Source organism: Microtus oregoni, unplaced genomic scaffold, assembly GCF_018167655.1.
Source record: "Microtus oregoni isolate MIOR12 unplaced genomic scaffold, Mior012 000032F_ref0000030, whole genome shotgun sequence".
In the NCBI taxonomy this organism is placed as follows: domain Eukaryota; kingdom Metazoa; phylum Chordata; class Mammalia; order Rodentia; family Cricetidae; genus Microtus; species Microtus oregoni.
In genome coordinates, this window is record NW_024543091.1 from 11992827 (window position 1) to 12020311 (window position 27485).

At 40.8% G+C, this 27485-nt stretch overlaps 1 protein-coding gene across 4 annotated transcripts in view; it reads right to left on the reverse strand.

Annotated features, from left to right (window-relative positions):
• Positions 1 to 749: 749 nt before the first annotated feature.
• Myo5a (myosin VA) overlaps positions 750 to 27485 on the reverse strand; it is a 157961-nt gene continuing 131225 nt past the window's right edge. For all 4 annotated transcript variants that reach the window (XM_041679885.1, XM_041679882.1, XM_041679883.1 and 1 more), the window contains 9 exons: positions 25346 to 25439; positions 20611 to 20757; positions 17610 to 17764; positions 12817 to 12906; positions 11621 to 11771; positions 10346 to 10628; positions 8304 to 8478; positions 6534 to 6614; positions 750 to 6257 (listed from right to left, as the gene is read on the reverse strand). In XM_041679885.1, coding sequence (XP_041535819.1) covers positions 6105 to 6257; positions 6534 to 6614; positions 8304 to 8478; positions 10346 to 10628; positions 11621 to 11771; positions 12817 to 12906; positions 17610 to 17764; positions 20611 to 20757; positions 25346 to 25439 — 1329 coding nt within the window. In that variant the 3' untranslated portion in view covers positions 750 to 6104. The remainder of the gene's footprint in view (positions 6258 to 6533; positions 6615 to 8303; positions 8479 to 10345; positions 10629 to 11620; positions 11772 to 12816; positions 12907 to 17609; positions 17765 to 20610; positions 20758 to 25345; positions 25440 to 27485) is intronic.

Sequence of the window (27485 nt, forward strand, 5' to 3'; positions counted from 1 at the left end):
TAGTGAGATGGTTTCACTTTGGAGAGAAAACCTTGATTGAGTTCTAATCTATTTAGAAAGAGAAACTGTTAGCACATATCAACTTTTCCTGTTTTCGTAACTTTTGATGTACACAGAGCATGGATTCTCCTGCGCTAGTGGATGAATATGGTCCCTCTGCTGCATGTCTAGGGCCTGCTTAGCGCTCCCAACAGGAAAGTCCTTGCTAAAGGAGTCTAATGAACCAACTTACCGCGATGTGACGGGGACACCATCTGTTGTAGAACTTACTACTCATGCTTTCACATCATGACTAAAGATGAGAACGAGCCAATCACAGACTGTTCCCGCTCCAATGGAGTAGTCCACACCCCCTTTGATTCCCATCCCACTCTGTGTATCTGTCTCTTCTACTCTATTAAAAGCTGAACTTGTGACACAAATCTTGTTTAGACTTTTGAAAACTCCATATCCATTTCCAAATGCCTAGGCTCTATTTTTCTGTCAGAGGATCCAAGGAAACTCAGGCATGCCTTTCCCTTGAAGAAAAGAAGCCACTGTTCCTCAGCTGGTTGATCTGCTCATGTGGTCTGGCAGTTCACACATCACTGTTTTCTAGTATAGACTCACCGACCTTTCCATTTCTAAGACCCTTTGAGATTCTCATTTGAAGAGATTATACATTTATTAATCTTCAGAATAACAGTTTGTTTGTTGTTTTAAAATGTGAAGTGGATTTATAGACATGGACAAAACTTCTTTATATCCTTATCTTTATTTCAACATTTTTCTACAGCAGCTAGGAGAATACAGAGCTAACAACAGATACATACTAAGTACAACTTTAGACAACTACAAATTCAGAGCAGAAAATGTCATTCTGATATTGTTTTGGCTTTCCTTTTAGCATTAGGTGATATCCAGTGAGAAACTCATGTTTCCAAGGCTTTGTTGATAATGAGGTGAATTGTTAACATTCTATAAGCTTTCCTGTGAGACTCTCTGGAGAGGCTTGGTAACACCTCTCACCTTTCAGCATTTCTGCTTCCTCACCTAATCACTTTGCAGAGATTAACTGTGTAGATCAAAAAAATTCTTTCTCCAGATTCGAGGAAAAAAAACAGTTTTGAAAACTGCAATGTCCCATTTCACTGTATTTCCAAGGCAGGTCTATTTCACACTAAGTTATAAACAGTTACAATAAAAATGCAGTATGTTAAATGTCATGAACTCATCTGTGCAATACTGCTGGAACAATTTAAACTTTCCAAGAACACAAGAAAATCAATACTACTTCAGAAATCCACAAAGGAACATATTTAGGGATTATAAACCACAACACATAATCACATTTAAAGGAAAAAAATCACTGTTTGCAGGAAAAATAATGGCTCATGTGACTTATGCTAAGATTTTATAGCACATAATAACAGTAAGTTATTGAAACTACTGACTCTGGAAAATACACAGGAATGCATTAATTTTCCAAACATTAAATTATATATGACAATTTCAACCTTCAAAAGCAAACCCAAAACTTTCTCAACTATTCCAAGCAATATGACAATGCCAAGGATATGTTAATTGTTTACAGATATGTTATGAGTCTAATTTTATCCATTACATTAAGCTAATGAACATTTTCAGCTAGACCAAATTATAAAATAAAAAATGTATAAAATGCATTTGGGAGATGTTTGACATGGCATCTTTCGGTTTCTGATCTATTGAGACCCCACGGATACTCTGACGTCCGTCCTGCTTCCTCCACATGAGCTTGTTTCCTTACTGTCGTGAGGAGCTGCACTAGCCCAGAAACACTTGGAAAGCTAACATTTTATTGGTTGCTTCATAAATCCCAATCTCCGTTTGGAAATGACAGGTGGCAGGAGATGCAGGAAGGAGAGAAAGGAATCAGTGGTAGGAAGCCACATCCAATCCAAATCCTCACAAAACCTCAAGAAACATGGCAAGATATCCCTCACTGAGGACAAGTTCTGGGGAACTTAAGGCAGCTCTAATAGGGACGGGGCAAGGGTTAAGGCGGCCCTCACAGCACAGTCTGAGAACAGTTACAAAGCACTAGCACAATGCTTGTGGCCTCCAGCACGCATGCCCACAGCCAGCTCCGGCGTCTCCCTGGCAGCGTGCTGGGGGCACTTCCAAGCTTACAGTGACTTGCCAATGGTGGACAGCCCCAGGGAGGGAAGTCCTTAGTGTCCTGGGCTCCCCTAGACAAGACAGCAGACTGAAACTACAGGAGAGTTCTCTGTAGGCTGTGCCGCTTAGTCAGGGGCTCTCACAGGGAAACCTCAGGGCTGTGGAGTGGCCTGCCTTGCCTCTTCACATCTGAGCTTTTTACTGCTCCCTGCCCTCTTAGTTTGGACAGTCTCTAGTTTGAGAGCCCGTACCCTGTCAACTAGCACTGATTATGTCAAAGGGCAAGCCTTGTCACAGTTGGCGTTACAAGTACTGTGCACCGGCCTCCACAGAAGCAAGCTGGTGCCCATCATTTTTCTCTTTCCACGTACCAGTAGAGAAGAAGAGGGCCCTCACTAGCCCAGGGCACCCCAGCATCTGGAGGACAGTGCCACCCTAGGCAAGTCACTGAGCACACCATTGATCCGAATTGTCCCTCACATTGACTGTGGGAGCTGTCTCCTGTTGACGCTGTGAGGGAGTGAGGTAAGAGAGAAGAGTGCTGGCGTGAAGCACATGCATACGGGTTCTAGCACACATGGACATTCGCTCTTTAACCCTCGACAAGACCTCCTGAAACCTCTCAGCTGGCGGCTGTGGGTGTGAGAGAAGGAACTCTGTGGAGCTCTCAGGATGGCAGTAGCTCCTCTTTCCTAGAATTGTCAGAAAAGTAATTTCTCACAACAATCAAGACACTGCTTTTCACAGCCTCCTGTATACACTCTGAAAGAATATGTGTATTGCACACGCTTGCTCACCCATTAAGAGTCTATCTACTGAAATGGATCAGTAACAAAGCAAGTCCTCTAACCTAATTTCTATCACTTGGCTTTGGATTACAGTTCTGTATATTTGCTTTCAAAGCAGTGCCAGGTTATGAGGAATGTTCAAAGCTTCTAAAGGAACCATCAACTTGTCCTTTCTGAATCTTGTTTCATGCTTATCTTTCCTGCTTTGGAGTTACTTGAAGGCAGACTCAAGCCTTGGGCTAAGAAAAGCTGCAGGAAGGGAGGGGAAACTGCTTCTTCTCACCTTGGATCCCACGGGTGTAAGCTGCACGTGCGGCAGGGAAAGTGGGTGGTTCTGGCAGGGGCTACCAAGAGAAGGGGTGCTGTGCTGTTGTGCCTTCCAAGAGCTCCTTCTTTGGAGTCCAAGTGTGTCACAGAGGAATGATGGAAGAGCCAATTAGTGATAATAATAAGGAGTACAGAAACGAGAACAGAAAGGTGTGTGCACAGACACCAAAAGGTAAGTCCCATGCATGCCGGCCAGCGCCACAGAAAACCATCTGGCTCGTAAATTAGACCGAGGGAAGAAGCAGGAAAGTGTGACAGGCAGAGGAAAAGCTGGGTGTGTGTTTGAAGCTAGGTGAGGGCACAGATGACAGAATGAAGGTTACCCTACCTAGTCGGCAGAAACCTGGTGCTTCCTTAACAAAGTGCACACAGTCACTTACCAGGTTTTGAGGTTCCCTGGTTATTAAGTATTCTTTTCCAGATAAACAAGAGGCGTTACTTCAGATCCCCATCTGGGGTTCTGAAGCAGCTTCAAAGAGCTGGAGCCTGGAATCATAGAAACTCTGAGCCATTATCACTGAAACAGGAGAAACTGCAGAGTAGGAATAGCTACGGAGCAGGAGTTTCAGTTCTTGACAGCAGAGAAAAAGTGCCAGGAACTGTAGGACACAATGTCTGGAGTAAGGAAATAAAGGGCTCCAGGGACAGTGGTAGCACGATCTTGAAGACAAAACTCAGGGTGCACAACAGTTGCGTCCTACACAGGATTAAGCTGGGAGCAGGGTGTGGGAGGACTGCCAGGGCTGAGGGAAGACAGCCTACACATGGCTCTGTTTGCTGAGCAGCTCTTCCACCTGCTGCCCCCTCTAGCTGTATGACACACGGCACGAATGAAGCTGCTTTAAGCATTAACTGCTCACTGAAACAATACAGAAAACCCACAAAAATTGAATCTGGTTGAATTAGTGTTTTAGGTTCTGCAAGTAAATAAATGTACTAGAACTGATGAAGGGCTGAGACTGCAGCTCAGTGACAGAGGACTTATTTAACATACATGGGGCCCTGGGTTCAATAAAATCCTTCAAATGACAAAGCAGTTCATCATGTAACAAAAATCACTAAACTACGTGACTTTCAAGTAACACAAATACATTAGGATTTTCCTAAAGTACCTAAATGATGTACGTTAAGAAAAAGTTGTGGCTACGTAAACTTGTTACTTACTGTGTTAACCCAGGGAACCGACAGGCACTAAACACTGGTCTTTACAACAGGATGGACTGAGTAACTGTGACCCCTTGCCCTAGGAACCAAGCATGAGGGAACTGTAAATGGGGAAGTGGCTGGAACAACCAGTTACCCAACCCTCTTATTTTATAAACAAGGACATTCAGGCTCCAGTAAGATAATGGACAATAACTGCTGTTTAATAACAGTATTTATCATTGACTTGAAACTGTTTAGTTCTCATCAATAATATTGCACATATTTAAATGTCATTGTTACCGACCATCTTACAGTTAAACTATATAAATTGATGATGTAACTAAGAACCAGAGGAATAAAAACTAAGAATTTGTTCTTACATAACTCAAAGGATTTATTATATAAGACTTCCAGGAAAAAAAGTGGAGACTATGTTTAATTAGACTTTCATAATGAAGGTTTACAGAATCTAGGTCTTACTGAACCAAATCCTCTATAAAATTTAATAATCTTCTTATATTTCTTACATAAATCTTCTTACTGTATTTATAATATGATGTTTTTAAAAGTATTTAGTGATATCTGAAAACACTTTTAGAGGATGCAACACCTATACCCCCTGAATTATAATGATTTATTATATGTCTTTTTTGAATAACTTATAGGATAATCAAAGTTTCAAGATCTGAATCATAAATATTCTGATAGTCCTTTCAAGATAGTGACTGAGGCTAACACTTAATAAATTAAAAATAGGACCAGTTAATGTTGAATATATGCATGGCAAGAATAAGATTTGGGAACTAAAAATAAGTAATTTTACAGAACACTATACCATGATATGATGATATCCACACAGGTAAAATTAATTTGCATATCAATAATTGCATATGCAATCCTGATCAGCACGGACATCCCAACCACTCTAACACTACCTAAACATCAAACATCTTGTCCTATCACTACACAACTTCCAGTGTCTGCTCCTTGTGCAGATGAACCTGTAGATAATTGTATATAACCCTGTTAAAACTGATCTGGTTGAATTGTAAACAGTGAAGAAAGAGAAGCTGGTTGTGCAGTGCCTAATAAGACTATCATCAGGGGACAGCACGTAGCAGTAATTTAAGATGCTTGGTAAGCTACAGTACAAAAAGCAACTATGCTACCTAGCAAGCCAGCATCTTTAATATCGCTGTACCTTAATGACACAAACAAGGAAGTTACTTAGGCAATTACTTTACATATTGCCAGTTTATTTTTTGATCCAGTTTGACAATATCAACATGATTGTATGATATGTATTCAGTAGTGATTTCTCTTTCAGTTCTTTGTTTGTGCCTTGCTAACAACAGTTCATCCGTATGGAATTGTATTTTTCTATGTCACTTAAATGCAGCACTAAAGGTTTAAAAAAAACGCTGTCAGCTGAAGACACACACCTTTTACCCTTCTTCTCATTTCTCCCTGATAGCATCCATCTGTATGCAAACTCAACTGGTGAAGAATGAACGCTGGTTTAAAGGTAACATGGGAGTGTCTCCTCCCAAGTGAAAGGATTCTAGGGAAACTTCCAGTTAATAACATCTTCTTTTAGAGATAATCAGTACTTTTTCTTTAAAAGTGTATTTTCAGTAGCTCAATGGAAACGACTGTTCTTATTCAGAGGAGAAATGCGTTCTCTGTCTTTGCCTGGACAGCACTTCAGACCCGTGCAATGAAGCCCAAGCCTAGGCTGGCTGGGATCTGGATGGTTTCTAGGGCCAGGGAGGATGGGTTAAAGGGAAATGTGACAGGAAAGATGTGTTTAGCATCCATGAGCAGCTGTGGAGAATCTTTCCTGTCTCGTAACCGCATCTAAGATTAAGAAAAAGGACAAGCAGGGTGTTAGTACTTCCAATTTGTAAGATACTTTTTCTATTGAAATTTCTACTAAAAAAAAAAACTTTAATAAAAATGTTAATCTTTGCTTAAAAATATTTATTGACTATAATCTTATATAAAAAGTCAATGTCCTGCAAAATAAGTAAAATGGAAAAGTAAAGATAAGAACACATTATCCCTCCAAAACATGGTAAATACTCCACTGGAGTGAGCCTGGGGTGAAACAGTGAGAAAGAACAAGCCCCTTACCTGTATAGTGCGGATGAATGAGACAGAGACCCTTTCTTCAAACTCATTAACAGGGGTGTACAGGTTCAATACCTTGACGATCTGGAGAGATAAAGGGTAAAGCTTTTGGCATATTTCACAAACAGGCTGGCTCTTCATGATCTAATGAGTGGGAAGGACCTCTTAGTTTTACCTGGGGTGGGCTGGAGAGGGAAGGAGACGTGTGTGTGTGTGTGTGTGTGTGTGTGCGTGTGCGCGCGCACAGATATATAATCATATCCCAACTGCAGCCTGAGCTGGACTTGAGTTTGTTATCCACTTGTATCAGCTTCCAGGTGCTGGGATTAGAGACTGTACCACCTTGCTGGCCTCACTTTCAAGCTGTTATTTAAAGCTGTGCTAACACACTAGACATCACAGCCACATGTAGTTATTTACATTTAAATTAGTTAAACAGAAGGTTAAGTACAGGGCAATGCTGACCTATAGGCAAAGTGTATGGTAAGCACCAGAGACATGGAATAAGAGGCAGGAATAGTGACCAGTCTGTGAGTGACACACTGGACTCAGGAATTGGGCATTCAGAAGCAAGGGTTAGAGCTGTTAAGAGAAGAACTGTTCACTAAAATCTGCCAGGTAAATCAAAGAGATAACTGGATTCTAGGTCTACCTAATGCTTGGGGCATATACTAAAGTTGAAATATTTAAGTTCCAGAGCACATTCTTTAAAAGCTGGAGGACAGGAAACAGGTATAAACTGGGTTTCCCCACTGTTCCTTTACAGACAGTGGTTCTGACTGTCTTCCCTGAGAACAGTGAATTACACTGGCCACAGCTGCAGTGCTCAGCACTGGGAAGACAAAGATTCAGTGCAGGAAACACCAGGCAAAGAGAACAGCAGGCTCTTTGGATGCCTTCTTCCAGCTGTTGCTGTTTCCTCTGATAACCTTCCTATCCTGTTCCCATCCAAGGTTAATGCTGCGGAGCAGCACTGCTCAGAAAAAGGCTGTCATCTCCCCCAGTGCTTCTTTTTAAGCAGAAGAGCAGTGTCTGTTAGAGGTTTTATGACAGTGTCAGCTTCATGCATTTCTGTTTTCCCATTGAACTATAAGCTCATGAAGGTGGAGATTTTTCATTCTTAAGTGAAGTATTTTCCCCTACAAGTATGATACCGTGTGGTGGGAATTAATCACTTGAAAAACTGAGAGTAAGAAATGCTTTGAGCATGTGTGTGCACATGTGGGCAGTGCAGAGCATGCATGTGTGGTCAGAGGGTGGCCCTTGGGAGCTGGCTCTCTTCTACTATGTGGACAGTCAGAGGGCGGCCCTTGGGAGCTGGCTCTCTTCTACCATGTGGGTTTCAGGGATCAAGCTCAGGTCATTAGACTTGATAGTAAGTGCCTTTACTACCTGAGCCACATTATTGGATCCAAATAGAAAAATATAAAGCTCCATTAATTATTAAATAACAGAGAAATAACTTCATGAATTGGAGCTCCACAGAATATATGCCCCACAGGACATCGTTTTATTCCAGGCTGTCTCTCAAGGCTGAGTATATCACACAGAGTACTAGGTACCCACTCTTTGCTGAATATTCTGTAGATGCCTATTAGTAGTATTGAAATGTATTAATTGATAATAAAATCTCCTCTCTTTCAGATTTACAGTTATGTATCTTCTTGTCAAAGGAGTAAGTCAGTGCAGAGAGGAGAGCAACGGCCAGGCCTGCCTTCTCTGAATTCCTCTGTGACAGTTGCTATGGTGTGCCTCCTTAGGAGGCTGTAGTACCTGGGCAGTGGTCAGAGCATTGCACATGGAGCAGATGGCTTCAGCATCATCATCGGTTTTCTTTTTCACTTGCAAAAGTTGAGCAGCCTGAATGAGAGGTTCCAGAGTCTCTTTGGCCCCACTGTTCATTAGATTCTTGTCACGTAGCCATTCTTCCAATTGACTGACATTGTACCTACGCCAAAAATAAAAAGAGAAAGTGTAAGAAAGAATAAAAGAGAAAATGCAAATTTTCTGAATGCTGTCATAAGTGTCTTAATTTTGTGTATGTAGCCTTGTCAGTTAAAATGACAGGTAGTATTTTTGTTCAATTTTCTAAAATCTAATCATCTGTGCTTTAACATTTATCATTATAAAGTCATGAGGCTTATAATTGTAATTATGTAAGAATGAATGACAAGAGACTGCAACTCTTTACTGAAGATGGAAACAAAGTCACCAGAGGAAAAGTTATTAGACTTGCTAATAAACAAAACTGAATAGAGCACATGACTCTGCACTTACTAAACAGCTGACTAGAATGGACTTTCTGGCTTCTCCTGCAATTTCAGACATAGGTTCCCTTTGCAGGATAAGTCTCTCAATTCTTCATGCACTCTGCCTTACTTAAGACTCCAAATTGATTGGCTGAATAACCAGATACCTAATATATGCTTTGGACCCAAGCTTCTCTAAGAAAGGGCCTTGACAATGGGAACAGTGGCCTGAGAAAGCCTAGAGATAGGAGAAGAAAAGGGGAAGAAAGCCCTTGGGAAGAGATGGAGTCCAAACTGGAGAGATAAGGAAATTACCCAGATGCTAGGGTTTATATGCTCAGCTATCTAATGGCAGATTTCAAACTACAGTTAAGGCAGACCGACACATAGTCAGAATTCAGACAGAAGGAGGAATTATGATATTAAGATGAGTGGCTTCAGTTGGCTGTGATAGCACATGTCTGTAATCTTGGCACTTGGGAGGTAGAGGCGAGAAAATGAGGAGTTCACAGTTATCATCGACTACACTGTGAGTTTGAGATCAGCCTGGCTACACGAGGCCCGTCGTTTAAAAAAGGATGCATAGCTTCGTGAAAAGTTAGAATCCCTGAATGGAGGTCATCCCTTAAAGTGAAGTGTGGAGAAGAGCGGTCAATATACAACACTAAAGTTTGCTACTAGTAACTACAGATGGATGTTGTAGAAAACCCCCTTTCTCTTTCTCGGGGAACATACCGGCTGCACAGAATAACTATTTGCCTCCCCGATTCAGTCATGTTACAACGAGACAATGATGAGCAGCGGGTATAAAATTTAGTTGCTGCTGGGCATGGGTGGTGCGTGCCTGCATTCCTGGCTGAAGCAGGGTTGTGAGCCCCAAACCAGCTGAGTCACACAGTGAGACTTTTTCTCTAACACAAAAAACTATAATTTAAAAATAGAGTATAGTTTTTCTTCAAATTCACCTGTTAGTAAATTATCTCTTCGGATCTATTACTTTTCTTCAACTTAAACCTTTTTTAATTAGTTGTTTTTAAGTGTATGAGTTTGGTTGGATATATGTACATGTACACACTATGCACAGAGTCCTGAAGAAGGAGTTGTATCTCCTAGAACTGGAATTACAGATAGTTGTGAATCACCACATAGGTGCTGGAACCTTACCTGGGTCCTATGCAAGAGCAGTAAGTGCTCTTAACCACTGAGCCATATCTCCAGCCCCTATTGTACCTATTCTCATTCATATTCCTAATATGGAAAGATATTTCTAAGAGCAACCACCGAAAACTAGAAAGTTTTCCCTAATATTTCCTTACTGTACAGTGAAAACAAATAAAAAAGAGAAAACAAAAGTCTGTTGTTGTTGTGCCTTTTGTACACTCCTACAAACAAGGTGGCTTAACAGAGGAGCAGGGTTTCCTCCTGAGCAGGAGAACCCCCCCAGGTCAGAGAACTGGCTCCACGCCAGTCGTTCTCACATGCTGGGCCATGGGTGCACTGCTTGGAAACAAGTCATCAGCCCTCAAGAGGCAAGCGGGGCAGTGACACCTGTTGGTGTTTGCTCACCTGATTTGCATGCCTTTGCTCCAAGAGCACATGTCCTTGCGCAGGAGGAGGTTGTTTAGGGTGATGGCACCCACAATGTAGAACATCTGCTTGACCACCTGCTTGATTAGCTCTGGGTCCATGCCATGCTGACACATGACTGAATGGAAGGAGTTGAGCTGACGTAGGATGGAGTCCAGCGTGTAGGTGCCCTCGTCTGCGATACTGGAGGTTCGCTTTCTGAGTCCTGTGGGCTTCACCCCGGATACACCCTGAATTGTTTCATGCTCTAGCATGCCTGAGACTGTAGAAGTATTTCAATTATTAAGAGGATTCAGAGGGAGGTGTACATGTATATGCCCCCCCCACACACTTTAGGAAATGATGTGAGAATGAAGATGGTGGGAGAAGGAATGGCTCCAAGAATTCGCCTTTGGATTTAAACTTTAATGAAGTAGTAAGTTTTTTCCAGTATTAAGTAACCTTACTGCTGTATTTTCTAAAAGAAGCAGCAGCTTTTGAGACTGCACTGGCATGTGGTATCTGAGAAGTTTTGAGAGTGGTTAAATACGTGTTCTTTGTATTTGATCTCAGATATTAAAAACCACAAATCCAAACAACACCAAGAACAAAACAATAACAAGAAGACAGTAAGAAAGGTGTGACCTTGGGAAGCAGTCTTGGAGAATAAGACCTGCTAGAGCCGGTGGTGTGGGGATTGGAGAGCTGAGCTTCCCCCGATCCTCACAACTGCAGTGAGACTTTGGAACGCCTTGATTTCTCCAGACTTAGTCTCTGTTTTTGTACCTCTTTCTCTGTGTCTGGTTTATGCCTCCTTAGAAAGCTCAGCCGACTCTGAGATACCCACTCTGAGATGTCCATCCCCCTTACCTGGGAGGCCCTTGAAAGTAATCACGATACCTTGGTTGTTTTTATTTATTCCCTTGTGCTAAACTCAGCTCCTCACAAACCCTATACCAAAACCATTTGTGAAAACCCATCCCAGCCTCCTTGGTCTCCCCCAGGAGTCTCTGTGCAGTAGTGCCACTGTAGTTAGAAGTCCAAAGTCTTTTTGACAACTGGACACAAGGACAAAGTCTATTGCTAGAAATAAGGCACAGCTAAGTCTTCAGAGAGAAGACTTAAACACAGATTCTAGTGCTTCCGTCATGTGGAGACAGGGATTTCTGTTGTACACACTATTTTATGTTTTCCACAGGAATACATGCCTGACACATGTCCCACTGGCCTCACTTGTTGGCGAGCACACATGATGCTCAGGAACACTGGTCTTACCTATCATCGGCTGAAGGATGTTCTCTAACACTCTCACAAGCTGCTGGTAGATCTGAATGGCCAAGTCGCTTAGCACTTGCCGATATTCGGCAAGGTCAAAATTGGTGAGGCAGTGTTCATTCTGGCGAGATGTGTTGTGTTTCATGAAGCCCTAGAATCAACACAGTGTTAGGGGTGCACAGGAAGCCAGTGCCTCTGTCACCTCACTGACTCTAAGTGTCTCTCTGTCCACCTCACTGTCTCCAAGTGCCTCTGCCCAACTCACTCTGCAATTTGCTCAGCACCTTCACGCCCAGTGCCAGGATATTCATTCTCAATACTGTTTTTACTCTGGTCATCAACCTCTTCCACTTAAAGTTTTGAATAATAAATGATCTTGACAATCTATACTTAAGATGGGGGGATTTAATTTAAGAAAAAAAACATACTTCATTAATAAAACAGTAAACACTAAATAAATAACTGAAAGTACTCTTTAAATACAGTCCTATTCATATACACCACACCCAGAGGAATATATATGCATAATCTTCTTGTACCAGTATTTTTCTGGATTAGAAAATAAATGAACTTTGTCATTTTCGTCTAACTTGTGGAATCTATACAATGATTTCAGTTAGATCTTAGAAAGGTCTTTCAGTAGCACTGGTGTAAATGGAGAATTCCCCAGATGGGCAGCACTTCTTCCAGACACTTTGCATGTAAGCACACTGCTCAGCAGCCCTGCCTAACGATGGAGCTGCTTCCTGAATGACACTGCATCCAGGACCTCCTTCACCGCCTTTCTCAGGATTCTGTTCTCTCAGCCCCACCTTCTTGGGTGTCCTGCTTGTTTCCGAAAAGCCTGTCATTTTGTATGACAGTCCTTTGCTCCGGGTGCTAGAGATTGCTACTGACTAAGCTTCTCTGCCTGCCATAGGTCTCCAAGTTATGTAGATGCAGAGTCACAGCTCTGGTAATTACTCATTTGACTGATGCTTGATTTGTTTTTGCCATGTTTCTCAAATGCGAGGAAGGAAGAAACTACATCATTGCTCAGCTCACCAGAAGACAGCAAGAATCACTGAAGCAGTACATTTCCAAGTCATTTGCTTAGGGGTTTGAAAATTAACATGATTCAAATGTTTTTTTAAACTTTCCCTTTAAAAGGTCAGAGAAAGTACAGCACGCTGTTTTTACCACCATGGTTTTCTTACCTCTTCTCCACTATATTGCTTCAAACAGTGCAAAAATCGGCATGTGTTAGAGAGCCAGAAGGAGACAGTTTCAAAATCATCACCTCTTTTCTGTAAGAGAAAATAAGTCTAAATTTTCCTATCCTTAGGAAAAAGGTGGGCAGACACAGAAGGCCCGCTTCTTTCACGAACCATCATAAAGTACCACACCAGTAAAGCACACGTTAGTTCACACCATTGTCAGCAGAATCCAAACAAGTCCCCTGGTAACAAACGTTACTGTTCTTGCCTTCTGACAAGTATTCCCACTCAGCTATCTTAGCTGCCTCTTTGTGCAGAAAAAGGTTCAGTTCACAGTGAACCCAGACTGACTCACACTGTTGGGATTAATGAAAGAAATCAGAAAGAGCCAGAGGCACAAAGGATATATAGTAAGTTCTATAATGATGAACATGAAAAAGAGCTTGCCACCCTCAAATGAAGCTTGGATTAAAACTTTCGTCACAATGAATTTTGTGGGCAGTGAACCAGAGATGGAGGAAGTCCCACACTGAGTAGACAGGGGAGCTGGCTGGCTCTTAACCATCACGGGAGGAGTACAGGGAGAAGCAAAGTCTCATGCTTCAAAGAGACGCTGGCACTGGAAGTGTTTCTCAAAGGTCAAAGAGTAGGCACAGTGCAGATGGCTACAAGTTTGTGAATGAACCTTTAATACTAGTTCAGACACAGAAAGTTAAAGAATCATCAATGTTTACCTAATTTTTGCATAAGAAACATTAAAATAGTTACCTGGGGTAGATGCCTAGCATTAAATACCTACGGTTTTATCTTAGAAGTTCTTTTTTAAAAATGGTATGGGGGCTGGGTCTGTAAAGTGTTTAGAGAATAAGCATGAGGACCTGAGATTGATCCCCAGCACGCACAGAAGACTGGAGGTAGTAACTTGTAGTCCCAGTACCGGGGAAGCAGATGGGAGACTTCCTGAGGCATACTCTAATCAGCCTAGCCCAATCAGTGAGTTCCAGGTCCCAGTGAGAAGCCCTGTCTCAAAAAACAAGGTAGGTGGTACTCCTGGGGAACATTGGAGGTTGTTTACTGGCTGCCATGTAGAACTGTGCTCAAGTGGATGCATGCGTGCGCACACACATACACACACAAAGATATATTTGTATCTATGTATCCTCCCCCTACCCTTTCTCTACCTACCTATCTTTGGTTTAATGTAGCCTAATCTGGCCTCAGATTCACTATATAGCTGACGCTAGCCTTCAATCCTGATCCTCCTACCTCTATCACCCAAATATGCCACCATACCTGGTTTAAAATGATATATATTTCTTACTGGTAGAGCACAGCCTAGATTTCTAGAAACTATAGAACATTTGTCTTTGATCCTGGTTGTCACTTTATATAGTACAAGTGTATCTAGATCAGGTTATGCTATGAGGAATGGTTAATTTCTTACAGGATCATTTCTTTTAGATAATAAAATTTACATCCTTAAATATGCATAAAACACATTAAAAACCTTAAGATTTGGAGAATATTATTCTGAAATGACTTTAAGAAAGAAATCCTAGAAGATATTTTGTATTTTTTAGCCAAATTTAGTATTTCTAGCTGAAACAGCAGAACTGAGTTCAGGCCTCTACTTTGAAAAAACCTAGCTTTAAGAACATTGCCAGAATTATATCCAGGCAGTGGTGGCACACACCTTTAACCCTAGCACTCAGGAGGCAGAGGCAGGTAGATCTCTGAGAATTCAAGGCCAATCTGGTCTACAAAAGAAGTTCCAGGACAGCCAGAATTGTCATACAGAGAAACTCCATCGCAAACCCCTCAAAAAAAAAAAAGAATATTGCCAGAATTAAATAAAATGTTATGATATTTCCACACATAGACAATCATCATGTGGCTTGCATACAGGTTTGACTAAGAACTTTAACTCTTCCACAGACGTGGATTCTATCTACTCCCATGGTGGTGCTGGGGGAGCTGGCAGAGAACATCTGTGTAGACGGGAAGGCAACATTAGTCAAGGCTGTTCCATAGGACAGAGTCACTGGCTGTCTTTGCTGATGACTGAATAAGTCTAGCTGCAAAGTCTCTTAAGGGCCTAACAGAAATCCTGTAATTGTACCCACATTACCAGTACTCTTAGCATCATCAGAAAGCAAAACCAAGCAAACAAACAAAAACAACCAGACAAAAGGAGAAGGTGATTAAAGAGAGGGCTTCATGAACAAATTTACTCCACTAAAACAGCTTCTTGCCATATGAACAAGATGGGTCTGCTCTGTCCTGTTAAAGTAAAACACTCTGTGCTACTTAAAAATACACGTTTTGGGGACCTTAAAGCATTTAAAACCAATTGCACTTCTCTACTAGTTATCTCAAAATAGTATTTTGATAATGAGTAAACTGTACACCAAAATTAGATATTGAATTAATGTCATTATGACTTACAAAGAAAATTAGACAAGTTCAGAATTATTCTCAGTTTTCTTTTCTACTTATTAGGTAAAATTATCTGTGAGCTAAAAACTGTATAGATTATCAATATGCTTTAGAGCCTGTGTCAAAACACTGCTAAGATCAGACCAGGGATGCAGGGATGCAGGGCAAACACATTTGAGGCAATGCACATTAAAGCAGAATGCCAAGACTGTTATTATGCTGTGGTAAACACTCTCCTAAAATCACAAAAATCATTAGCTAATATGGTATGATGATTAGTCAAACTAGATGAATGGATCTTACGATTAGGTTGAGAAAGGGGGGAAAGTTTTAAAAATCTGTGTATGAGTTGACTTAAGAAATAGTAAACACATAGTCTGCTTGGCATCAATATGCCCCAAATTAAATGAGTTATATTTAGAAAAACATCATGAATTTTAAAGAAGAGTCTTTAGAAACCCCACACTTTGCTAATCACTGTAGAAGAGATGACAGAGAATAACTTTGCTACAGAAGTGGGGAAGCAGCACTTGTCAGAGGCCACAGCGCTGGGAGCTGCTGTGGAATGGTGCAGTGTTAGGAAGGAGGACGAGACAGTCAGAGGGACTGTGGTGATGGCTGAACAGCAGTGTCAGTATATATTAACACTAATAAAGAGTAAGACGTCAAAGTTTATATTCTGCATACTTTACACTTTTTTGTTTTCTTTTTTCCCTTTTATTGAAAATAGATTCCCCCCTCTCATAATATATTCTGATTATGGTTCCCCTCCCTCTACTCCTCCTAGTTCCTCCCCCACCTCATCTCTCATCCAGATCCCAGCCCATTCTGTCTCTTATTAGAAAACAGATTCCTAAGGAATAATAATAAAATAAGATTAAAAAAAAACAAAACACATTGGAATTAGACAAAACAAACAAAAGAAAAAGAGCCTAAGAGAAGGCACAAGAAACAAAGTTATTCACTCATTCAAACACTCAGGAATCCCATGAAACACTAAAGTAGAAGCCATATGTTCTCAGAGGAGAAATGCTGTCTCAGTCTCTGAGTTTATAAGAGCTTTGTCATGTTAAATTAGAGGGCCTTGGTTTTTTGTGTGTGTGTCCAACATCCTCTCTGGCTCTTATACTCTTTCTGATTCCTCTTCTGCAGGGTTCCCTGAGCCCTGAGGGGAGGGATTTTACAATAAAAATTTAAAAGGCCAATTTAGATGCAAGAGATCTTCATCATCGATGCTCTGTTAAGCTGAATAATCAGAAGGCAAAGTGCCTGGATCACATCTTCATTCCTCACAGAAATACTGAGCTAAAAGTAAGAGTGTCTCTCTGGAGTCACTAGGAGGATTACATAAGGTAAGTAGTGGCCACTAAGTTAACAGGCTGCTCCTCCATTGTTAATGCTACTGTCTTTCCCAAGCTTTTTTGTCTCTGACTAGCATCTCCGTGTTGTCTTCACAGGGATTGTAGGTAACAAGACAGTTTGTGGGATGAATTGGAGAACAGGGGAATAGAAGTTGAAAGAAAAAAAATTAATGTCATAGCAGTCATCTTTTTTATTATAATAAACTACATATTACTGAACTTGACATTTATCTCAACATCAACATCATATTCTACATATATATGGACCACATATTAACATGCATGTATATAATTGGTTTCCACTAAACATTTGAACATTTTATTTATTTATCATTGAGTCAGGGTCTTACAGTGTAGACTTGACTGGCCTGGAATTTGCTTTGTAAGGGCAGGCTAACCTTGAAGTCACAGGGATCCTCAAGATGTATGCCACCATGCCTGTCTTCTGTTAAACATTTTAAATTTGTTTTCAATAAAATCTAAAGCAGACTATTGCTGTCACTTTGCTCCACAATTAAAATGCAATAAATGTCAAATTCATCTTGATTACTGTCCAATCTGAACCTGTTCTGAAAGAAGGCATATAAACTGTCATATTTACCACAGGTCCCCAGCTAGTGGTAGCTTTTGAGAGGCTGTGGAATCCTTAGGAAATAAGGGTTAACTGGAGGAAAAGGGGCAGCCTTGACAATTATAGTCCAACCCCATTTCTGAATTAGTCTTTGCTTAGTGTTCCTCTGTGATGAGCTTATACCTCCTTAAGCTCTGAGTCCCTCAAAATTATTGTTCCTTCTTTTAAGAGTCCCTGTCCGGTACTGGGTAACAGTGATGAGAAAGTAGCTAGCCCAGAAAGTTATATAGACGGTTTCCTACAATAGCAGTTTGTGGTAAGACTGAAAAGGGTTTGTAATTAGCAACTGTACCAAGTCTAAAAGAGAAACAGTGCACAGACTGTCATCACTAACAACCATGAGAACTGTGGAACGTGGAACTGACCTTCAAGACTTTTTTGATGCTGTTAATTGTTGATGTCAGCAATGATCTTACTTTCTGATCATCGTTCAGGTAATCAGCATGTCGCACACACATAAATAAGATATATGCTGGTAACCCTGGAATCAAATTGACAGCCACACCACGTGGCTTCAATTCTGAATAAAGAAAAAGGAGAAAAAAATTATGTAACCCTGGGAGTCTTTGTAAGGAATGTTTTGTGGGAGAGAAAAGCATAGTTGAGTAAGAGCTCAGTCATTCAGGGCAAGTCATCAACACCCCCAAACCTTTCAGTATTTTAACAGCTCATTAGTGGAATTATTGACTATGGGCACATATCTATATGCAGTTCATATATTCTGCCCTGACTTTCCCCTTGAAGTCCAGTCTTGTTTATCGACTTCTTCCTGCCGTCTCTGCTCAGGCACATCAAGTCAAGCCTCTCCCAAGCCAAGTTCTCCATTCCTCATGGTATCTGCTCTCTATGGACCTCTCCCCATCTTCAGCTTCTCAGGTCACAAACCTCACCATTTTTAAAATTCCTTACTTTTCTCACACCATCTACCCAATTTATTAATCTTGCTAGTGCACCCTAAAAAATACAGCTAGAATCTATCTACTTCTACTAGCTACTTTGCAGTTGAGGGCATTATCACCTCTTTTAGGGCTGCTGGAATAAATTCACCCCCTATTCTCAGATAATTTCCAAGTATCTACAGCTATTTACTTGAGAAAATGCATGTTAGATCATGCCACTTTTGTTCTGAGAATTCTTCCAAGAGCTTCTTGCTCACTTATAAAATTCCAAACCTGAGTTGTGCTCCACACTACCTAGCCCCGTCCTTCCCCGTGCTCAGCTCACTCTGCTCCAAACAACCCTCCTTGCTGTCTGTGGCACATTCCATGACTCCCACCCAGGATTCATGTCTCTGATGTTCTTTCCTCAGAAGCACAACTTGTTCCTTATTCTGTTTAGCCACTGTGCACAGAACACCCCATCAAAGAGTGTTTAATGACAATCTTATATGAAACTGTACACTCACTATTTAGTCTTTACTCTCTATTCTTTTTACCCTTTAATCTACCAGCCCCTGAAATGTTTCTGCTAAATGAAGATCATGTGGAAGCTGAAGCGCTTCTGAGCCTATATATAGGACTAAGCTGAGCACCACAAAGCTGAGGAGTGCTACATTAGTGTGACTGTCAACCCCACTGCTGTCACCATGGTAGCTGGGAGGAGAGAAATGTAAAGGCTGAAGATTTCAGTTCACTACTACTCAGGGGTTCATGCATCCGTTCCTTATTTTACTCCTTCATAATTCTTCTTAGAGGCTCACCCTCAAAGCTGTATGCCCCTCCCAAATGCCTCTTCCATTCCCTTTTCAACACTCCCATCTTTTCCGTACTTTGCTGGATCTTTTTCCTTAATTATATTTTTTCTTCCATATTATTGAATTGTACTAAATACAGTAATTCATAAACATTTCTAGGGAATGAAAACAAAAATTTAAAAACTTAAATGACTTACAACAGTGGCATCCAACTGTGGTTACACTTGGGAATCCCTGAGACGTTTCCAGAATAGTACTAGTAAACTCTTTTCCATAGAAATTTCAATTTACTTAATTTGGGGCAGGGGGTTATCAACACTTTTTAAGAGCTTCTTAAGTGGGCTGAGAATATGGCTCAGTATCTGTCTACTGTTCATGTGGTTCTGGGTTTAATTCCCCTCCCCCCTCAAACACAATCCCCACATACTGTTTGTAGTGGAAATACACATAGGCCTTAGTACTCGGGAGGAAGAGACTGGAGTACTGTGAATTCTAGGTTAGCTTTGGCTACATATCAAGTTTTAGGTCAGCCTGGGCTATACACGATGAGATCTTGTCTTAAAACCAAACCAAACCAAAATTCACAAGTGATCTTAACATGAAGCCAGAACTGAGAGGCTTACAGTTGGATCCTAGACACAGGCTTTCCCACTCTGATAGTTAATTATCAGTAAGGACTCTACCACAGCACTCCAGCGCAGGATGAAATGATGACCCAGAAAACTCCAGAGCTGGACCTGCCAGTGGCTTACATCTATGGCCTTCGCTGCTCAGAAAGCTGAAACTGGATGATAGATAACTCCTGGGAGTTTCAGATAAGCATAGCTACAACGGGACCACTGTCTCCAAAAAGAAATTTTAGAGCTTATTTTTTTTTGAAACATTTATTTGTTTTGTGTGTGCTGTGTGAGGGCCTACGACACAATGTTTGTGGAAGTCAAAGAACAGCTTTCAGGACTCTGCCTTCTCCTTCCACCATAGGTGAAGGGACTCTGGCCAGCTCGAGCATGGCGGGCATGGCTCTGGCAGGCCTTGCCATTACCCCATTTACTCTGCCTTGCTAAAAAAAAAAAACCCGTTAGATGACACTCCTAAAGCTACCCACCAAGGTCTATTCCCTTATTTGGCCACTTCCTCCTTCTGAGGCTGACCACCAAGGTCTAGCTATCAAAGTATTGAAGCCCAACAATCAAAAGCCCACTTTGGCTCACCTAATTAACATGCCCAATTAAAACTAAACACCTCAACCTAACACAGGGTTTCCTCTTTTATCGTTATAAACCGCCATTTTCCTATGTGCAACATCTGTCTCCCCTTTATCCCTTTGGGACAAAGATCCCTTCCCTCTCTCCCTTGTTCCCTCTTCTTCTCCCTCGTCCTTTATCTCCCATTTGTCTCTTATTCCCTGTGCTCTCTCACTCTAGGGCAAATAAAGCTCCTTTGTGCTGAGACCTTGGTCTTGAAGCTCCTGAGTGATACCAATCTTTTACAGTGGGGGTCCTGGGAACCAAACCCAACCATCAGGCTTGACAGCAATCACCATTCCCCGCTGAGTCACCTTGCCAGTCAAGAAAATAATTTTAAAGACTATCAAATCAGTTTCAAACCCAGTGACTAGCCTTTCCAGCACTGGCCTGGCTGGAAGGAATCTTACCCACATAGAAAACACTTGCCTAGAATCAGGTTCTTCACAAGCTTCTGCTCATCCTCCCTTTTGTACTCCAGCATTCCTTGGAAATCCTTCTCTTTCCGGGGAATATTGACTGGCCGGATAGGCTCATCAATGATCTGTCCTGGAGAGATGTTCTCCATCTGACCCACTTCAGGAGAAACAAAGCGAGGAGAGAGATTTTGTCAGGTACAAGGGCTGCGAGGGCTCCATGCTCTTGTAAAATAGAGTGGAACTGAAGCTCCTTATCGCTGTCATTTAGTCCCCCCCTTAAAATATTTTTCTCTGCTGAAACTGTGTAAATAGCAATATTAAAGGATAATTCTACTCCAACAGCCACAGAGGCTGATACACAAGTAGTAATATGAAAAAGCTACCCAGAAACTGGCAAGGGTTTTTGTTTGTTTTGTATCAGGTTTACTTTACAATAAGATCAAGTATCCACAGCACAACAAAAAAGTCCCCAGCATATGCAATTTAGCAGATTTGCTAATGAATCCTTACCAACCAAAAGTAGTTAAACATAGTCAAGCTCCTGTTTGCAGAATGGAAAAACAAGGTGGGAATGGCAGAACATGTCTGTAATCCCAGCACTTGGGAAAGAGTCAGGTGGATCAAGCATACTGGGCCAGCCTCAGCTATATAGCCAGTTTGAGGTCAGCCTCAGCTACACGAGATCCTGTCTCAAAAGCAAGCAAGCGAACAAACAAACCTCTCAAACAGAAGAGAAACATCCTAAAGGGACAGTAGAGCACATGCTTGTTCTAAGAATCCAATATTTAGTCATTTAAAGCAAGAGCGTTTATTTAAAATTTACCATTATCTCGAATTCAAACCACATCAAGATAGTTGATAAGACAGTGTTTATTAGCACAAACTGATGTAAAAATGCCTAAAATCAGGTTTTTAAGGGTCTCCCTCATAAGGCTAACCTTTCTTCTGCTTATTTCAGTCATGTGCGAACAGATGATGTCTCTTTGGAGAGCTACCACCCGGAAAGCAGAAACCAGGCCTTCCCCAGACACTGAACCTACAGATATCTTCTTGAACCTCTATCCCTCTGAGAAATAACTCTCCATGAAAAATGTATTTTCATTGCTTATGAATTTCCCAGCCTGAGCAGCACAGACAGACTGAGTCAGTAATCACTTAGCCTGGGGCTGCAATACGGACTGGCATTCTTCTGGAACCTGCAGCAATCTCTAGTTTCATGTTCTAGATTCTTACAGACCCAAAGGAAAAGGAGAGCAATTCAAAAGAGTCTCTAAAAAATTGCCTTTTCTCTCAAAAGTACCACAAAGATCTTAATCTCAGATTTAATCCTGTTGTCAGACAATTTCTTACAAGTAGAAAATTCTGGTAATAAAACAGGGAAATCAGAAAGTTGAGGTAATAGACCTACGACCCAACAGGCAGGGTATCAGGTATGTCACTGTAGTTTCGAGGATTTTGTTTGTCTTATATCAAAAGTTACTGGTTTCTAGAATACTTTCAGGTCTTTTTTTTTTAATGAAAGCCAAGATGTAACACCCACTCCTGAATTGAAACAGAGCACCATGTAGATCAGATTTTGAAAAGACTCTCTACCTAGCTGTATAATTTCTGCAAAAAATTATACATGTTGGCATTTTTTTTAAAGTTTGCTTTTTAAAAAAGTCCTTAATTAAATATAGCCCACAGGAGAGGCAGGAGTCTTGCCATTTTAAATTAAAGCAAAAGATTTAAATATGTTTGAACACATTTAAAGAAAGACAAATAACTTTTGATTATTAGAAGGGCGTTGCTGCACAAAAACTCTGGTATAAAACACATGTGGAGAGGAAGAGAGAAGTGTCAGAAGAGCTTGTTATGTAGTACCTATTTCATTTTAGCCTCTAGATATAAATCATTTAACTCAAAATATAAACTTCATTAAGAATAAATAAGTCTTTTCTTGTTTAACCCATGAGCTGCTAACACAAATGTTATTTTTTGCTTGGCTTTCAGGATAGTTTAACTGAAAAGTTAAGATGGCCAAAAATGAATAGCATTTTGGAATATTTTAACTTCTCTCTTCAATTACATTTCAAAGGTTGAGTTTACCTCACAATTAAAGAAAAGTGATTTAAAATGTGAAATAACAACGGCTTTTATATTTATTCACATTCACTAACGTTGGCAAAGAGCCTCTAGTTTACTGACCTCACAGGTCAATACCCTTAAAACAGTATTTTAAGAGCAAATACTCTGCTGTCTTAGCATAATGTCTAGTTCAGTGAAGATGGTTCTCTGAAAAAAAAATCCTAGACTTCTTAAGTATTGCCAATGAATATTATAGCTCATATGTATATGGTTTGGCACAATGGTCTGTATTATGTCAATGATATTTTAAATAAATGCTGATTGGCCAGTAGCCAGGCAGGAAGTGTAGGTGGGACAACCAGTCAGGAAGTAGAGGCGGGTCAATGAGAACAGGAGAATTCTGGGAAGAAGAAAATCCTAGTTGGCAGTCCTGACCCAGCCACAGAAGAAGCAAGATGTGGCTGCCTCACCAAATAAGGTACTGAGCCACATGGCTAACATAGACAAGAATAATGAGCTAATATAAGTTATAAGAGTTAATAAGAAGGCTGAGCTAATGGGCCAATCAGTTTATGATTAATGTAGACCTCTGTGTGATTTCCTGGCACTTAACAATTGTGGAAACTGGGCAGGACAAAAACCCTAGACAACGTGTATAGACCTGGAGTTTCAGACGATTTTCTTCTTATATTTGTATGTATGGTATGTGTGCATGTTCATGTGTATATTCATGCACCTGGATGCACATGTATGTATGTGGAGGCCTAAGGTTACATTAGGCATCTATTTCTACCTGATGCACTGAAGTGGGGTCTTTTCCTGAACCCAAAGCTTGTTGTTTCAGCTTGTCTAGCTAGCAAGCTTGTTCTGCATATTCCTTGTTTCTGTCTCTTTAAAACTAGGACTACAGGCAGCTGCCATGCCTGACAACCTTTTATGCAGGTTTTGGGGATCCAGTCCTCATAGTTTTATGGAAAGTGCTTTACATGCACAGTATCTCCCCAACTGCTACAGTTTCAAAAGTTTTTTTTTTTTAATTGTTGTTTTGTTTTTAGAGACAGAGTTTCTCTGTCTAACAGCCCTGGCTATCCTAGAACTTGCTCTGTAGACCAGGGTGGCCTTGAACTCACAGAGATCCACCTGCCTCTGCCTCCCAAGTGCTGGTTAAAGGTGTGCGCCACCACCGCCCGGCTAGTTTCAAAGTAATATATGAATTATGTGTAATACTAAAGGTTTTTAGGAAATACATGGCTATAAAGTAATCTTTCTGACATCTAAACAAACATTTCAATATCAGTACATTAAAGAGAGCAATACCCTCTTTCAAAGTTAGCACCCATGGTACTATGCTCTATCATAGATCAGACATTGTGTTCCTTGTAACTATAAGAAATAAGAGGCGATTTCCATGCTCAGAATGTTCTTGGTCTACCATAGAAATGAGTAATTCAAACAGAAACACTGCTAAAAATATGACAGTGAAAAACCACAGAAAGTATAAACCAAACAGGCAGGGTCATGTGGTCTATGGTGGGATCAGGATGCTTCTGATGATATGCCATGTGCCTTTCATCCCAAAGAATGAGCAGGGCTTGGCCAGGACACCGGCAGTCAGACAGAACAGTTATAATATAGTGTGATGGAGTGAGAAAAAGCAAACACAGAGTTCACTGGGATAGATTCTCTTGAATATCTCAAGTGGTGGGGACTCTACCCTTTTTTGTCATATGAGGATCATAAAGATGACAACTAGAGAATATGATAGATGTTAGGATGAACATATCACTGGTGACCAAAATGGTAATAGCTTGCAAAGATTTAAAGGGAATATCATCTTTGAAATTCTGTCTCTAAAATGCCTTGAACAGTGATATGGTTTCAGAATGGACTGAGCATCTGCTTTGGTCTTCACAGCTAGGCCTCCAGCACCTGCAACTGTGTACAGCATCTAAGAAGCATTCAATAAAACTTACTGAATGGACAATATAAGACAAGGCTAGTATGTTTATATTGAGTTTTTTTCTCAAGGAGCTTATCTATTTCATATAGAAATAATTATATTTTTAAAATTATATTTCTTTATAATTATAATTCCTATTTCCTGATTCACTTTCTTCCTTCTATTAGATCATGAGCTCTTTAAGGATAGACTCTAGCACATTCCTTTTGTAGCTCTAGTGCTAGCAAGCAGGTGTGGGTAGCATTTACCATTACTATTGTTGATGTGTCACCCACATTACCACACTCAGTTCTTACAAACCACGTTCGATAGATAACATCATCATTCCCAGTGAGAATGTGAGAAAACTGAGACACAGAGAGGTTCAGCAATTTGCAAATATTCTGAGACTAGGAAATAGAAGAGACAGGATCTGAATTAAGAAGTCGTCTCTAGAACCCTTGCTCCTAAGCACATGCTATACTGACTAGGGCAGTATCTGACATATCAGATGTTTGTTGATGTCTGCTGAATGAATTTTCTCCCTTCGTAACTTACTGTTATATAACCATGAAAATTATCCCCACATGTAGAAGTAGAAATTTCCACTCCACAGAGGTAAGGACTGTTAAAAGTCATCTTGGTTATTTCTCTAAAAATTCTCAGTTTATCTGAGGGAGATTAAGACTAGCAAGAGGAAATAAAATTTGAGAAATACTGTAAAAATATGTTTAAGTACCTTCAAGTTCACCAATTTTTTTGGCAAAGACTTTCAGTTGTTTTTTCAGTTTCCGGACAGTTTTATCCTGTTTTTCAAGTTGTTCCATCAAATCCTAAGATCAAAATGAGAATTTTATCAGAAAGATCAAAACAGGCTTGGTACAGGCACAAAGGGAGCACAAACACAACCACGGCAACACACTGTTAGTTTACATAAAAGCTGCAGAAGAGCTCACTGGTGGAGCCACCACCTGGCTCAAACTGGCAGACAAGGGAGGTGCAGCTACAGTGACGGCAACTGAAACACAACTGCTCTAAGTTCCTTTACAGCGTGATGGAAGTCTTCCAGCAGATGCCTACGGGCAACAACTCACAGCTACATAGTCACTTTTGAAGGGGGACTGAGCAAAATTGAGTCTTGATGAGTGCACAAAAGTTCTGTGGGAGATTTGAGGATGGCGGCACTTATGCGAAGCTGACACTCCATGTGTAAAGCACTGTTAGCATTTACCAGCTATAAACTTAGCCTTAATGTCTAAGAAACATGAAGAAGCTTGGGGAAACTAAAAGTAAGCTAAGTCAGATGTTGTGGCACATACCTTTGGTCCCAGCACTCAGGAGGCAATAGTGGGTGGATTTCTGAATTCAAGGCTAACTAGAGTTATAGAGCAACACTGTCTCAAAAACCAAACCAAACAACAAAAAATTAAGGAAAATGATAAAGAACCTTTGCTACATGGCATTAAGGTGCATGATCATAACTCAAGTACCTGGAATTCTGAGAGAGAATTCAAGGCCAGCCTGGGTTATGAAGTGAGAGTCTTTCTTTGGGGGGAAAAAAGCTGCCTCAGGATGGTTGCCCACACCTTTAATCCGAGCATTTGGGAGGCAGAGGCAGGTGGATCTCTGTGAGTTTGAGGCCAGCCTGGTCTACAGAGCTCCAGGACAATCAGGGCTACAACACATAAAATCTGTCTCAAAAAAACAAACAAATGGAAAAAAAATAAACACCTATAACTTTGCATGCCTAATGCAAAAAAATGAGAGAAAGAAAACCTGAACATGCAGACAAAGTAAGACATCTGTGACTACTGGCTCTAATTAGTAAAGAATTCTCTCAAAGGACAGGCAGTTATAAACTCAGCAACTAGGAGGGAAGTAGACAGCACCAGACTAAGAAAGCTTAGAAGGACCATGAATCAGTGGCGATGGCTGGTGCTTGTCACTAAATTATAGAGAAGAACAACACTTGAAACACTGGCTCGTTCTCCAGCTTGTGCAAGAGTAGATTTGGATGGATTACTGATTCAAAGGGAATAACTAACATTTCCAGTGCTGGGTTATGCTTCCATCACACTGTAAGCCTGGGGTTACCAACAAACCAAACACACAGTGGACACGGGACACTGAAAGAGATGCCACACTGGCTAAAGAGAGTTGTGGAGGTTGAGGGAAGAGGATTTTTGAAGAGACCTCCTGGGCAGCGGCAGGCAGCAGTGTGCTCTTCAGTTAGAGAAGGCTAGAAGTAGCAGAAGACAACGGAAAAGCACTGCGGTTTACATACAATCATCCTTTTGTAAAGTGAAATCCGATATGATTGATACTTCTTAGGGTCATCTGCATATAATTCCTCAAAATACTGAAAAAACAGGTACAATGGATATTTGTTTCTTGAGTCTTTGAGGGAATGCTACCTCTCAGAAAAATTAACTTAAAAAACTTTAAAGCACAGGTAATGAAACTATATATACTTTCAATTTGCCACCTACCATACCATGTTCTTTTTTTTTTTTTTAGTATAGCTGAGTTTCATATTTACAGATCTATTTTGCATGACCACTGGAAATAGGTGATGGCCAAATGTTGTCATTCAGCAAGTCAATAGAACAGGAGACTGTGGTACCCAGAGAAGACTGAAATTCTAGTCCCCAGCCCTTTACTCCTCCCTTATTTGTGACTCTCCCAACCCTGCTCAGTAACCAGAAGAGCAGCAAGGGCAAGGAATGCAACAAAATAAAAAAAGGCAGAAGTGCTGTTAGCACCCCACTACCATTTGGAACTGGTGGGACTGGTGAGAGGCAGCATGAGGGAGGCCTGTGAGACCTGTGCACTAGAGGAGAACGAAAGCCATTCCTATATGTATTGGCATGTTGTGAGTA